The 14967-nt window shown below is 28.1% G+C and overlaps 2 protein-coding genes across 7 annotated transcripts; one reads left to right on the top strand and one right to left on the bottom strand.

The window, feature by feature from the left end:
• Nucleotides 1–438: 438 nt before the first annotated feature.
• Nucleotides 439–14701, top strand: LOC106793043 (SEC14-like protein 2). 3 transcript variants are annotated; one of them, XM_014759637.1, is made up of 12 exons: nucleotides 439–610; nucleotides 10650–10729; nucleotides 11006–11106; nucleotides 12085–12154; nucleotides 12893–12936; nucleotides 13093–13210; nucleotides 13292–13501; nucleotides 13663–13743; nucleotides 13830–14029; nucleotides 14106–14254; nucleotides 14320–14471; nucleotides 14537–14701. In XM_014759637.1, exons 3-12 carry the CDS (start codon nucleotides 11056–11058, stop codon nucleotides 14647–14649), a joined length of 1188 nt encoding a protein of 395 aa, XP_014615123.1. In that variant the 5' UTR covers nucleotides 439–610; nucleotides 10650–10729; nucleotides 11006–11055; the 3' UTR covers nucleotides 14650–14701. The 3 variants fall into 3 exon arrangements, with proteins under 3 accessions (XP_014615123.1, XP_014615122.1, XP_014615121.1); XM_014759636.1 differs by lacking the exon at nucleotides 439–610 and adding an exon at nucleotides 9568–9667; XM_014759635.1 differs by lacking the exon at nucleotides 439–610 and adding an exon at nucleotides 10160–10271.
• LOC106793046 (calcium release-activated calcium channel protein 1) lies at nucleotides 1093–9158 on the bottom strand. Of its 4 annotated transcripts, none has more exons than XM_014759638.1 (4): nucleotides 8887–9158; nucleotides 3757–3953; nucleotides 2426–2554; nucleotides 1093–2199 (listed from the first exon to the last, which is right to left on the bottom strand). In XM_014759638.1, exons 2-4 carry the CDS (start codon nucleotides 3916–3918, stop codon nucleotides 1672–1674), a joined length of 819 nt encoding a protein of 272 aa, XP_014615124.1. In that variant the 5' UTR covers nucleotides 3919–3953; nucleotides 8887–9158; the 3' UTR covers nucleotides 1093–1671. The 4 variants fall into 4 exon arrangements, with proteins under 4 accessions (XP_014615124.1, XP_014615127.1, XP_014615128.1 ...); XM_014759641.1 differs by lacking the exon at nucleotides 8887–9158 and adding an exon at nucleotides 7275–7490; XM_014759642.1 differs by lacking the exon at nucleotides 8887–9158 and adding an exon at nucleotides 4123–4188.
• Nucleotides 14702–14967: the final 266 nt, after the last annotated feature.

Raw genomic sequence — 14967 nt, 5'->3', positions numbered from 1 at the left:
TACAAGACCTTTTTGATACATTGTTTAAATAAATACTCATATAATATTTTTCCTTAGTGAATTATTTATTACCGCGAATTAGCGAACACGCTACATTAACGCGATGACGGTACAATACTATCAAAGAATGCAGTTACGACGATACAATACTATCACAGAATGCAGTTGTGAACAGTACAAACTATCAAAGAGTACAGTATTCTTTGATAGTATATGATAATTTGTTTATTCAAACATTGACGGAAATTACTCATTGTTAAATAACCAGAATAAATATTGAAAGATAAAGATAATATAAAGATAATATAAATATAATACTAATAAATAAAATAATATAAATATAAATAAATTAATTAATTAAAATTTATAAAAAGAGAAAAAAAAAGAATACATAAAAATAAATATAAATAAATAGATAATGTATACATAGAAATAAAAGGACTATATAAATATATTTACAAAAAATGAATGAAGATTTAAATAAAAAATATACAATAAGTAGCAATAAAAACGATGTGTGTCTGTACGACGAGAGAATATCTTAATTTTTATATAATTATTCTAACGCTGCTGAAAAGTGATGACTTCGAGGGTAAAATTTTCCTGTAATGTAAGTAGAGTGCATTAGAATATTAAAATAATTGTTAATTAATCGATAGAAGTGTCTATTGTTGTCTAAAAGTTCAGAATATATGATCTGTGTACCTTACCCTTCGAAATCCACCGTTGAACTGAGTCATTGTCCTCTATGGAATTTCTTTTATTAAATATTGTTTATATGACTTTCCGAAGGAACAAATTTGATTTACTGCGCAAATTACTTTCGTTATACATCTATGTAGCCTCCAGCAAGTCATAAAAAATTGTAAAATTGAAAAAGAAGAACATTAAATTATGCCGAAATGAAATAATTAGTTTATACAAATGTTAGATTATTATATAAAAACAATAAAGAAACTTGTATTAATGGTGAAGGAAGCTCAAAATACGTTCCCTTTTTTATTTTCAAGCTTAATTAAAATCAATACTTATGATATATAAATAAATAAAAAATAAATCTAAAAGGTAATGAAAGAATAAGTGACAATAATCTTTTCGTATCTTAATCATTTATAAACGCAATATAATAATAATAATAATAAAGATAGGAAAATTTTTTTCATATCCTTCGCATAATTGTCATGTTAGTCGAACCATTTTGATTATTCCATAAAGTAAATTGTCCTATAAGCGTTTTCCTTTTTTAAATCACAAAATTCATATAAAAATTTTATATAATTTCGAAAGTGTACTGTAGACGTATTTACAATATACGTACGTCTTCATTATTTCCCTAAATTTAATCGATAAGGGAAATACGGCAATAAACACTATCGATTCACCAAACCAGCAATCCAGGAAGATCATGGATATTTTTCGTAAGAAAAACTTGGAAGTACTAAAGGAGTTGTTACTGCTGTAATTCTTAAGAACAATATTATAATTCTTAAGCATGTATAAATATATATATACATATTAGTTGTGATTTACGGCAACGATCAGTAGAAAAACATAATTAAATGAAAAAGGGAAAAGAAATGATGATAAACAAAAAATCGCTTAAATCCTTTGGCGTCACAGACGCAGCAGTGGTATTTTCTTCAAATTCGAAGTACTTAAAATTCGACGATATCACACAACGTGCGTTACACCGGATTGGAATAAATTTAAACCGTTTCTACCCTCGGTATCCGTAGATTCGATTTGTTCTTTAAGCAATTCTAGTTCCCTTATACCGGATACGGTAACCTCGTACTTGTGAGCTACTAAACTACGATAAAAATGTATCGCAAAAGCGAGGAAGATTATCAATACTGGTATCAGCACTATACATGCCGACCATGCGGCAACTTGAGAGGTATCGTAAAATTTAACCCAACAGAGAATCGCTATCTCTAATAAAAAGAGAATTAAACCAAGTAAAGTTGAGAACGCCCATGCTACCTCTATGTACCAATGGAGACGTTCGTGCGGTGACTCGTGTACGAGACTTATACTGTGTAAGTTGCAAACCGCTTCAATATTCGGTAGAATACACGTTGATATCATCAGCGCCAACATGTGAACAGCTACTAGTAACGTCGTACAAACTGCGAAAGCGATTAACATCTCTGGAGGAACTTTAGTATCAGAGTTTAGTTGTACCTCCACCATAGCGACCTGTTGACAATTATAATCGTTCATCTTAATATATGATTTCATCTATGTTAAAAAAAAATAAAGACTATGAGAAAGATATACAGGGTATCCTTAGCTGAAAAGTCTACATTGCAACGATTTCGATATTTTTCATATCATTAAAGAACAAAGGGGAGATATCTACGTATTTTTTGTTTGTAGCTGTACCATATACTACATGATAAGTAAACATAAACTGTAGTCATACCATAGCGAAACCCGAGAGCAACGCCGAGGTTTTGCTGGACGCTTTCAGTTTCGCTCTGCTTAGCTGCAATTTTCTCCATGAGAGGTAACCCGGCGTATGAAGGCCATCACCTGACTGCGACATCTTCGACTGATCAAACGGAAGACATAGAACAATAAATGAAAAAATTCATTCGTTCAGGATGGAATGTATGAGCAGAATTTATTAGCGATATATTATTAACATTCCCATTTTGTATTTTTCGTTCACGTTCGATTAACTTTGACTACTATCAAGATAATCGACGTATCGTTTGCCGATGTGACAAGAAGTGCAAGAGGCTCGTAAAGAAGCATGCAAACATACCGAAAGTCGTTATCAACGCCGGTGCGAGGTACTTGCCAAAAGTCCCGCGTAGGATAGAAAAACCAATGGGGATGCTGAACGAAAGAAACAATAAGAATGAATGATATTAATGAAATAATTGATCAAATATAGAAAGGGATTATCGAGACGCTTGGAAATCTGGCAAGAATGAAGACGAAGTGTGATAAAGCGAGTGAAACGAAAATTACATCGAATTTTACATTTATCGATCATACGATACAAAGATTATGCGGGTGTGTGTGGCGTTAATTCAGCAGTGAGCATTTTAAAATTATTTTACTTTATCCAAATTTCTGTGGAAAATTGTTCTGTATTTTCGTATGGATTTCTTTTATTATCATTTCAGCACTTTTGAGACAAATACATTTTTCCGCTTTTTTTTGTTGGAATTTGGTTTATTCTTATTTTTGTTAGTTTCCGTGCTCGACCGATTCAAATTACAGAAAGAACAAGATGCATATTAAATGAAAATAGATTTAGATCAGTGCAGAACTAACACATCGTCCTTGCTTCGTTACGTTATACTAATTATGAAAGTATGCACTTCATGAACGATTATCAAGATCGTACGAAGGCCTCCGGGAGGAAACAGATTTAAGATCTATACGAATATTTGCTACATCAAATAGCAAAACTAGACCGAATTTCAAAACACAATTTTCATTGTATGTATAAATCTCAAACACAAAAGATAAGAAAATTAATTATTACCACATAATTACGTTTTAATCAAAGCAAAAAACATTTTGGTTTGAACATTTTGTTGTTCTTACGACCACCAATAGTTATTTGATAAATATCACTTAATTAAAATTTCCATACACTCTTCAAATGAACTTAGACCCCTCACATAATATGATGCGTTAATAAATAATGATAGAAATGTTAAATAACATTAAAAATAATCAAAATATAAAAGAGATAAGATAACGTAGAACCTACGTAAAGTAGAAATAATGACAAACCTGAAAATCGTAGAACCTCTTGTGGAAACAATGTTCATTAGCGTTTCGTGTATGTAAATGAGCCACGTTTACGTGGATAGGTAAGTGGGAGGAGGGGAGTCCGGTTCCGTTCTCGCCACCAAACACTGAATTGCGTCCAGTACTCGTTGACCATACGGACATTAGGCTCGATGATTCTTCTGCGTCCTCGATCCACTCTGTAACATACATCAGATGCAATTTTTTTCTAGGAGTATTCTAATATCTTTTAATTAATTAATAATGAAAGAAAAAAAAAATATATATATATATATAAGAGAGAGAGGAAAGAAAATAAAAAGAAATGGAAAGATCTTGGTTCATTTTTTACGCATGAAAATGATATACTTTTATAATCGTTAAACAAGGTTCTAGTTGAAAGCACATGTTCATAGTCAATTGACTCGCGCAGCTGATACTTTAATAGAGACGCATAACGTTCACGCCTCGTTACGTAGATATTAAACACATACAGTAAAACACAAAAATATTTACACATCTTTTGAATTTCCAAAACTTATAAAACTCCATAAAAAATATTTTAAAATTTTTCTAATGAAAATTTGAAACAATTAGTATATACCATTGAAATACAAAAAACTTGAAAGCAAATTGTTGAATTATGGTAGCCTTTCTTTTTACAAACATTTACTTGTATTATATTGTAAATATCATGAAAGATTAAATATCTAAGAATTTTTTTAATCCTGATGAAATTTGTAAGTTTTACGTTATTATGATGATTGTATGCTACAAAAAAAGTGTTGTTTATTTCTCCACTTTTCACGTACTTCTTGTAACACATTGATTCTTTATATCTGTTTAACAATTTACGCTTTTTTTTCTTTATTTAAAATGTAAACAAAAATTGTTCTCTCTCGATATGAGAAGACATCAGAATATTTTTGTTATCCACTGTACAGAATATTTGTCCCGTACGTTTGCCATTAATTTCACATATTTACGTCGATCGATTTGTTCTTGAAACATCTAATGATACAGTCTAATTGTTACAATTGTTCAGAAAAATAGATGTTCATTTTTTAATGTATTTTTTTTCATTACTTTTTATACAAAGTTTCAAAGGTATATCCTTGTAATATCAGAAATATGCAAAGCTTATTTTCTTTTCTGCAAATAATAACTTCCTCAAATAACTGATATTTGAGTAATCATATAGTCGATTTTATATAATGTCAATCATTTCCAATACGCATTTCTTGTGATAGTGAATTTCTTTTTTTCTCTTCTAAAATTAGAAACTTGTTATTATTTCTTATGCTTTACAGAAACAGTCTACGATACAAAAACAAAGTACATCTGCCTTTTCTACGAACATTGCGAATGTTTATTATAATATTATCGAAGCGAAACTTCTTCAGTCGCATTACGAATGATTTTTCAAGATCGTCACGAAAATTGAAATAATACAAGAAAAAATATAATCACGGAAATGTAAAGAAAAATGTAACCAGACATGTGTGGTTAATTCAACAAAGAGAATTTTTAATTTTTAATCAAAATTCAGCATTTGTAATGTTACTGTTTTGTTTCTTTTTACTTTACGACAGTAATAATTACGATATAAATATTGTTTTATCGTTATATACAATTTGTTTTATGTTAATAATCCAATTAATTGCAAAAATTGAGTTCAAAGGGTTAAACATTTAAATGATTATATATTTGTAAATAAAATATAATTACTCTCTCCTGTACTGAATTTAAAATCAAAGAAATTTCATTTCTACTCGACAGATACGATAGCAACATCACACACACATATTAAATTTTTGTTTAATTTGATATTTAATATTATATTAAAAATATTAACATTAAAGAAGCTAGACTACTATTTCATCGATTAGATAAGATTTAACAGGTTGTATCGTTTATGTCAGCAAATATATATGTTCGTATCACTCAAAGTGTTGAATGGATAATACAAAAATAGTATATCGGATCGATTTGTAACATTGAAGAAAATTATGCATGCATTTAATTGGTCGTTGCTATGACATTCTAAACCGTTTAATATTGGATTACTAACGATTCGATGAATATTTTTTCAAGGCATCTAAAGTTTGTACATACAAGCATTCGTCTGCATATACTATTTCGTAACAAAAAATTCCAAAGGATGAATTTATCTTGAACAATATCAATTTTTTTCATCCGTCTTCACTGTATACACATAATCACATATGCCGGATGAATGAAGAGATATGATCAGCTTAAATTATTCTATTAATTTGAATAAACCAACAACAGATTTGTTTACCTTCCATAACAAGTTTCTACAGAATTTTTAGATGATTACAATACATTTTTCATCAATTCTTCTTATTTAGGAATTTGCAAGAACTTTTTCAATTTCTATTTTGTATAGACAAGTTAATAATTTATTTACAATTATTTTTTAGCGAATATTGAAAAAAATTTAGCAAGAATTATACAAAAAAATTTGTTTATCCATCTGAATTGAAAAAACATTTATAAGATATTCTTTTTCCATACTACGCCTAAAGAATATTGATAAATCAGTATTGATTGATTAAATCTTTTTTACATATCGTTTCTTAACATTGTTAAACAAAAAGAATAGACAAAAAATATAATTTTTAATAAACCTGAGCAGAATAATTGCATTCTGTAGTTCAGAGAGTAGTATATAACCCGATAAAAAGCAGAAAAATACATTGACATAAATATTAGCGTAAATGCGTGTACGTGTTCGCAAGGACAACGTAGAAAGACGATAGATTTGTGTCAGAAACACGTGAGAGCTAGAAAACGTTCTCTAATCTTCTTTTGTCACTTTTATGTTAAAGCTTCAAGCGTTGACACAACCACTAAACTTTAGTCTTTAATAATATGAACGTTGCCAATAACACTAAAAATACAAAGTGAAAATAAGAAAGAGAAAGAGAGAGACACAGAGACAGAGATGCAAAAAAGGATACATGTGTGTGTATGTGAGTGAGCACGCTAAATGGCACCTAACTTTTCCTTAACACCGGCTCGCGTACCAAATTAAATCACGATTAAAATGGTCCAAGAGCTCTTCTCTATCAATGTTGTTCAATCGTGACGACACCCTTAAAAGATCATCGATTAAATATTTCAATCGAAAAATCGTCAAGTTTGTATAAACGAATTAAACACGTTAAACAACAATTGTATATTTTATTTTTAATAGCGGAACTGCCAGCAAACCGTTTTATGCGAATATTTGTATGTATATATTCATATTTACTATCTAGTTATATCGTATAAGTGAAAGATCAACAAGATTATTAAATACAATTTTATTATTCTAAATTAACTATAAAAAAATATTTGTAAAGAACATCGAGGAAGTAAGATAAATATTGATTAATGATTGTTTATAAATCTAGAACGAGAAATACAAATGTATATAGAAAACTATGTTTAGTAATAATAATACCAAGAAAGTTAACTAGGTTATCTTGAAAAAGTATTATAACATGTCAGCGTACCTTGAACCCAATGACCAAAGGCTGCAACAACGATTCGTCGTGTTTCTTCATGGCATCCACGAATTCGCTTCTTTCTTTCAAACGTTTCCACGTATACACAATATACAAAAAATAAATCCAAAGAAAAAAAGCAAAATTCGAAGGAAGGGTTAGGTATTATTAATATGAAAATTGATTGAAAATAAACGGCACATAAATAACACGCGATCGACTTATTTTTTTACTACATTTCATATCCTTCTTGAGAGAAAAAGAAATATATAATGTTATGAAAGAGTGGAACAATTCTAACGCCGAACCACTTACTACAACAGATGTTGACATACTGAAGGATAAGAAACCGCTCGAGCGCATCGTGCACCGAATGTTGCCGAATGTCAACGAGGATGGCCGAATTGGCAAACGAACTCGTGCTAACCGGCGAATCAAAACACGAGTTGAAGCATTTCGCGTTGGACAATGCGATCTTGTCGTTTGATGCATTTTCTCGCGGTCAACAATGACCAATTATGAATTGCAAAGATGCTTATAGTTTACCAATGATTATACAAATCCGGTTGTAATGAAACATTGGAAAATCGTAGTTTCTTGGAAATCTGAACATGTGTATGCTAGCATAAGCACTTGTATATATACATGTATTACATACACATGTTTTTATATATTACATAAATAGCAATAAACTGTACACATGATAATAAATTATTCAACGTTAAGAATTCAAAGAAGATTTTTATTACTATGTCAAAGAACATATATCTAACAATAAATAAGTTTCAAAGATCAGCAATGCTTCTTCGCAGACAAAATTTAACCATGAAAGATTATACGTATAACTGGAAAAAATTATATACTTATATTTAAAGAATTGAAAAATATCTATTCGAATATAAATTTTTGATTATATCAAAGACTTACTAATCTTTACAAATTTTGTTAAAAACCAATCGTTTAACTAGTCAACATTTAAATAGTCACATTCATTTAATACTACATATGAAATTATTTTCAACTTAATATATTATATTATATAAAATATAAAAATGAAAGAGATCTTGTTTTCAACTATTATCAAAGTTTGACTTTATAGCTTCTCCGTCTGATACATTTCATGGTATTGTATACGTTGAAAAAATAGTGTTTTATGTTAACATAATGCATTTATTATTTAAAGTATCTACCTAATTATATTTATTAAATATAATTCATAGTATTCATCAAGATTTATAATAAATTTTCCATATAATACATCTGATACATAAATGTCACATGACTCATCCTGCTTAAATCAATACAACATAAATTTGATTAGTTACTATTATATAAACTAACTTGTTATTTGCTGATAATTTTATTGGAATAATTTTATCTTTTTACAAAGTCTATTTTGTATTTAATGTCCATTCAAACATTAACTGACAATTGTATAAACGAAATTGGCAGGATAAAAATATCCCAAGCAAGTTGGGTAATAATTTCGAATAACTTGTCCAATTTATAAGAATGTTCATGAAATAGTTAACGTTTCTTATTCTGTTTTAATATTAATTTAAAAATCATAATACAAATATTATTTAAAAAATTACGAATAATTATTGAGAAAATTACTTACACTACTACTTCACACGATTGTATTTCTCTTGGAAAGGTAGCAGCAGTTCGTTGGACGTGTATGTTAACGAAATCGTAATTTAGTTGCATTCTTTAAAACTAAACTCATATATGAGGTAACTTTATGTATAAAGTTTACTGTCCATTTATTAATATTCTCCTCACTCTTTTATTCAGTATAGTATGAAAAGCAACGATAAAAGGTATAGAAAATAATAAAAGAGTAACTTTAAAAGTCACAAAAGTTTCACTTGCATAAAAGACGTATCAGCAGAATAATATCGGTTCTGAAAAGAATATAAGGTTTAAGAAAGAATTTCCCCCACCATTTTTCAAGCAAGGATTTTCTTCAAGCTATAATATACAAGCTTACAAAGTTAGTGTTGTGAAAATAAGAAGCAGAGGAAGCAATCTACCGCTATGATTGCGATTACCGAACGTTACCGAACATTACCGACTAATACCGAACTATACCGAGCTGTCAAAATTGTAGATCACAGGTGATAGGTGTAGACACACTTTGTAAATACATAAGTTACGCATCATCTTCATGAATAATTAAATAAATTCACTAAAAATCAGGCTCTTCTAAAATTCTTCTTTTATACGACTTTAATCTTTTCCTTATGTATAATTTTTTCAGTTATCGACTAACAACTCTTCCTTAAAAATATCTACAAAATGGCTTTATTATAATGAATTACAATTGTTCAATTTTTTAGGTATCATCCGTTTTTTACATCGATAAAAAAGAACGAATGAAAAATTAAAAAACGCAAAAGGTATGGATGACAAAACAAGTTTGAAAATACATTTTATATTAACATTTTAATGAGAACGATAGGAAAAAAAAGAACAAAAAATCTGGTTTATCGAGACCATTTTAAAATGAACGGAATTTATGTGAATTTATTAATCAATAAAATAAAATATATTATGAATTTGATTAATTGATTTTATTATGTTTATTTAATATTTTATTATTTGTTTTCATCTGAATTTCTGAATAGTGAAAATTGAACGAAGTTTACTGTTTCTCGTGCAGATGGCAGTAGTAGTTCGATGACGTGTAAATTATTTAATAATATATATGAAATAAAATTAATTCAAATTTCTTCGCATATATACGAATTAATTAATTCTACCTTCGTTATATAACACTTATATTGACTTACCGTAAACATTAATTTTGTTTTTAGTTAATATAATTTATATATAATAGCATCTACTTTATTATTTATAAAACTGCATAGCATTTTTATTTGTTGAGTGGCTTAATGACTATGTGTGTGTAAATATTAAAAAACATTAATTTTCTCAATTTTTTTTCTAATCTTAACCGCATTAGCTTCTGAATGACTTATATATATCTGCTATTTTTAAATTGTAAGTTTTAATATCATACACAAATTCAGCAATCGAAAAACTTCTTATTTATATAGTTTTATAAAAATGACATATATAATAAATTTTTTGCATACAATGTTTGTCATATATAGAAGAGGGTATTAAGAATTATTTAATTTTTAAAATGTTATTTCAGTCCGACCATAATTGATAGATTCGTTTATATTTATTTTATTTCTTATCATTAAATGATAATACATATAATGAATTGAACCTTGGTTAAAAACGTAGAGTAACCATTATGTTAGCAAAAAGAGAATCCCACCATTCCTAATCTCAAATGAGTTGGAAGGAGTTGTATAGAATATTTCTTACTTGGAGGATATTAAATTTTCATGCTTAACGTTCGCTTTTCAGTTGGGCATCGACTCGCGTCAAACATCAATCGTGTTACAACGGTTTTTATTGCCTTTTTCTTCTCCGATATTTGGTTACAGGTGAGTAGATTTAAGGTGGTAGACCACATCCAGTTACATATCATTTCTTTTTTTTCACACGTCCTTTATGTAAATTACACAAGAAAAAAATGAAAAGAAATAAGAAAGAAAATAAATTAAAATCAAAAAATGGTGATATTTTCAAGAACATTTTCTTGATCATTTATTTGATTAAAAAAAAAAATGTTTGTTATTCTTTTTATTCTTAAACTGAGAAAAGAAACACGAACGATTCTTTTCATGTGAAAGTATTGTCTATTAATTTTATTTTTCTAGATTTCTATACATTCATCTTAATTTCGCAGAAGCTAGAAACAATAATAACTATGTCGGAATCATTAAATTTGCTGGACAATCAACGATTCGCATTGATGAAAGTAAGCTTATGTTTATTTTTATACTAACGTAAAAAATTGACAAAGAAATGGAAGAAAGTTCTTCCGTGTTTTTCTTTTACTCTTTCTCTATCTCTTGCTCTCTCTCTCTCTCTCTCTTTCTCCCTCTCTATTTCTTTCGTAAACCGTTAGCGTATAATTTAAGTAGAAAATAGCGTAGAAACGCTGACATCGAAAAGATATATATGGATTATTTAAACCTGTTTGATACTATCGTCGAATTGAATCTACTGCATTTATATAATTACAAACTGTCGCTTTTATTCATATTTAATAGATATTTCAGTACTAAATACATGTTGAATTTAAAATCAAAAGACAAATCAGCATTTCATATGTTTGTTTACTTCAAAAAGATTTCTTTCCGTATATAAAAGAGATTATTTATTCGGCGTAAAACGATTTCCATAGGAGAACGATAAAATTTCGCTTCGTCATGATCAATTCAATAAATCGATTGTAAAATAATGTTTTTCACCTTCGGTTTATATTTTTCTTAGCATAAATTAAACGAACAGATTATGCGTTATGTAAACTACATATGTAGTCTGATAAAAACAATTTGTGCCTTGAAAATTATAAAAAATTAATAATGCTACACAGAATTCAATCAAACAAGAAAATATTCAATTTTTATTAGAGTTAAACTAATTAATATTCATTATTTTTAAATAATCTCGTTCCAAGCATTCGATTACTTGTCTACTCACTCTATAAATAGATTATTCATGAGAATAAATTATTTTATTTACAAATTTTTATATAATTGTTGACAAAATAAATGCTAAAGAGGCTATTACGTGCGTATTGGACTTTTTGTAGAAAATACAAATCAGAAACTTACAGAATAACAAGAAAAAGTGTGAATTAAAGATTTGTTCATATAAAAATACTATCAATATTACATATGTACAAATCGATTAGATTAATACAATATTTTCATTAAATGATCTATTTTAGTTTAGAAGAGTCATGACTAGTTCTCTGCAACCCCATCACGATGATTATTTTCTTCTTCGTTGGTTAAAAGGTAAGGAATATTCTATTAATTGATGAACTGTAAAATCATTGATAAGAAAATCGAATTGACAATTGTTTTGAATAATTATAATAATAAAAATATAGAGAAAATAGAATGCACATATTTGCTCATTAAAATAAAGTTCTAATTGGGTCAATTTAATAACTTTGTTGATATCAGAGCACTAAACCAAACTTTTAACACAAGCTGATTTATTATCGCAATGGAATGTACTGCGTAATAATCATTCATTTTACAAACTATCGCCTTTGAACACTATAGTGGCTCATAATTTCAGTAAGAGTTAGGCTTGCTTGTTTTTTTTCTTTCATCATCATCAATTTTTCCTTTCTAGTCGTGATATCGTCTTTACGCTTAATTTAGAATTTCAAATTTAATTGAATCCGTTAAAAGGCTTTATTATTGGCTGACAGCTCGATTCTACCATTGCCATTATAATTTATATTCTTTTGTTTCATATAGTGATTTTACCTGCTTTTTTCGCTGTCATGAATCATAACTTCGTTACAACCGATATCAACAGCGATGCATTCTATCGATGCGTCACGAAATATAGTCATAAAAATGTTTTTGTATAATCCTCGAAATTGAATATCGATTTTGGGTGACTTTCATAGAATTTGACTTAATTAATGCTCGAACGTATTAAATAAACACAAGAAATTAATATAAATTCTTTGAAAAAAGAAATTTTACGGAATTAATAAAATTTATATTAATTTGTAGCGCGAAACTGGGACGTTGAGGGGGCTGAGAAAATGCTGAGGAACGTGAGTACGATATAAATTCTTCGTTATAAACGTAATTAGGTTGATTAAATAACTTTCTCCTTGGTTTTTTTTGTTACAAGAAATGAGTATATTTATCTACAGAAAATAGAAATCAAAATAAAAAAAACCAACAAAAAATATCTCTTTTTTGTTTAGTCATTACAATGGCGAAAGCAATGGGAAGTTGACAAAATAGAAGAATATAATGAACCGGAAGTGATGAAAAAGTATACGCCACATGGAATTTGTGGATACGACAAAGAAGGTTCACCAGGTATATAATGCCTTATGAATCTTTTTATAAATAAAACATTATTAGCCTCATTATATTTATATTTCTAATGCATTGTTCTAGTTGTCGTAATAACTTTCGGCGAATTTGATATTTACGGATTACTTCACGTAACTACAAAAAAAGAGATAATAAAAACTATGGTCAAATACTTGGAATATTATTTAAAGATGTGCAATGAACAAGTTAAAAAGCATGGCCATCTTGCTGGAAAAATTACAGTTATTTACGACCTAGAAGGATTCAATTTAAAGCCATATTTGTGGAGGCCAGGTAATTCATTCAGGTAAAATCGTGAACTATCTATGAGAAATAGAAGCTTACGTCTTACTTAAGTTATCCCTTTAAATTACATCTTACTGTAAGTTATTAAAATATGTTTTTTAAATATGTATATTGATGTATGATTAAAAAACATTATTATCATTTTTCAGCTACTGAAACTATCATTAGCAGCCTTCAAATATACGAAGCAAATTATCCAGAAATTTTAAAAATGTGTTTTCTTATTAACGGTACGTTAGCTAAATTACCTAACATTCCAAATTATTAGTTTCTTCATATAAAACATTATCAATTGATTTTAATAATATTTCCATAGCCCCGAAAATGTTTTCTTTTGCATTTTCCATCGCTAAGAAATTTTTGAACGATTATACAATATCGAAATTAAAAATGTTCAAACCAGACCCCACGAAATGGGGACCCGCAATATTGGAACTAATTTCACCTGATCAAATACCTGCATATTATGGAGGCACTTTAAAAGATCCCGATGGTAATCCAAGACTTAGAACAAAGGTAACGATAATTTCGTGAATATTTAATTGAATACTAATTTTTGTATAATTATTATTTACCTATATTTTTTGTATAGCTTTGTCTAGGTGGAAAAATACCAAAAGAAATGTACCTAGATAAAGTAGTAGAAAGTGATGAATCTTTGGAATACACTACCGTCAATATTCGCAAAGGAGATAAGATAAAACTTAGTTTGGATTCGTCCGAAGAAGGATCTGTTTTAAGGTATAAACTTATTACAAAAATATATTTAACGTAGAATGAAATAACATAGAATTTTGTTTTTACAGTTGGGATTTTCGCACGGAAGATTATGATATTAAATTCGGTATTTTGAAAGAGGATGCATCTGGAATAAAAACCGAAGTCGTACCTATTACAAGAATAGATGCACACATATTAAATGAGACTGGAGTTTTAACCTGTGAAAAATTAGCTAAATGTAAGTCATTGTAATTACAATTTTATATGCTATCATACTGTATATTCATATTTATTTTTTTGTAGATTTCGTCATCTTTGATAATACTTACAGTATAATGAAAAATAAAAAAATTCACTATTGCATTCGCATGTTACCTCCTTCGGAAGAATTTAAAACCACAAATGCCATAGAATAACATGCGAATAGTAATAATATCAAGTAAAACTATAAAATTATATATAAATGGTAATGGAATTTTATTAATGTATTAATATAATATATTTTTAAGATAAATTTAGAATATGTAATGTATATAATATATATACATTAGTTTGATATTAGAAAATGTTGATTTTGAACTTTTTATATTAATTGTAATTTTATATTAATTATAAAATAAAATATATGAAGTATATTTTACGAGATCACTACTGACGTGATAATATCTTTTTTTATAACATCAAAAGTAGAATAAATCGAATTAGAGTTGGTTCAAAACAAATTAGGAAAATAA

Source organism: Polistes canadensis, unplaced genomic scaffold (genome assembly GCF_001313835.1).
Source record: "Polistes canadensis isolate GaletaPanama2010 unplaced genomic scaffold, ASM131383v1 scaffold_10, whole genome shotgun sequence".
Classification (NCBI taxonomy): Eukaryota; Metazoa; Arthropoda; class Insecta; order Hymenoptera; family Vespidae; genus Polistes; species Polistes canadensis.
Note: the sequence above shows the minus strand (reverse complement) of the source record. Positions and strands in the feature narration are given on the sequence as shown.

Excerpts from the sequence above, each read along its gene's own strand:
- LOC106793046 (XM_014759638.1), bottom strand. The coding sequence starts at position 3,918 with ATGTCCGTATGGTCAACGAGTACTGGACGCAATTCAGTGTTTGGTGGC. Across the intron at positions 2,555-3,756 it reads AGAGGTTCTACGATTTTCAG|TCGAAGATGTCGCAGTCAGG; the intron begins GTTTGTCATTAT and ends CCGTTTGATCAG. Across the intron at positions 2,200-2,425 it reads TGCTCTCGGGTTTCGCTATG|GTCGCTATGGTGGAGGTACA; the intron begins GTATGACTACAG and ends AATTGTCAACAG.
- LOC106793043 (XM_014759637.1), top strand. The coding sequence starts at position 11,056 with ATGTCGGAATCATTAAATTTGCTGGACAATCAACGATTCGCATTGATG. Across the intron at positions 12,937-13,092 it reads CTGAGAAAATGCTGAGGAAC|TCATTACAATGGCGAAAGCA; the intron begins GTGAGTACGATA and ends TTTTTTGTTTAG. Across the intron at positions 14,472-14,536 it reads CTGTGAAAAATTAGCTAAAT|ATTTCGTCATCTTTGATAAT; the intron begins GTAAGTCATTGT and ends ATTTTTTTGTAG.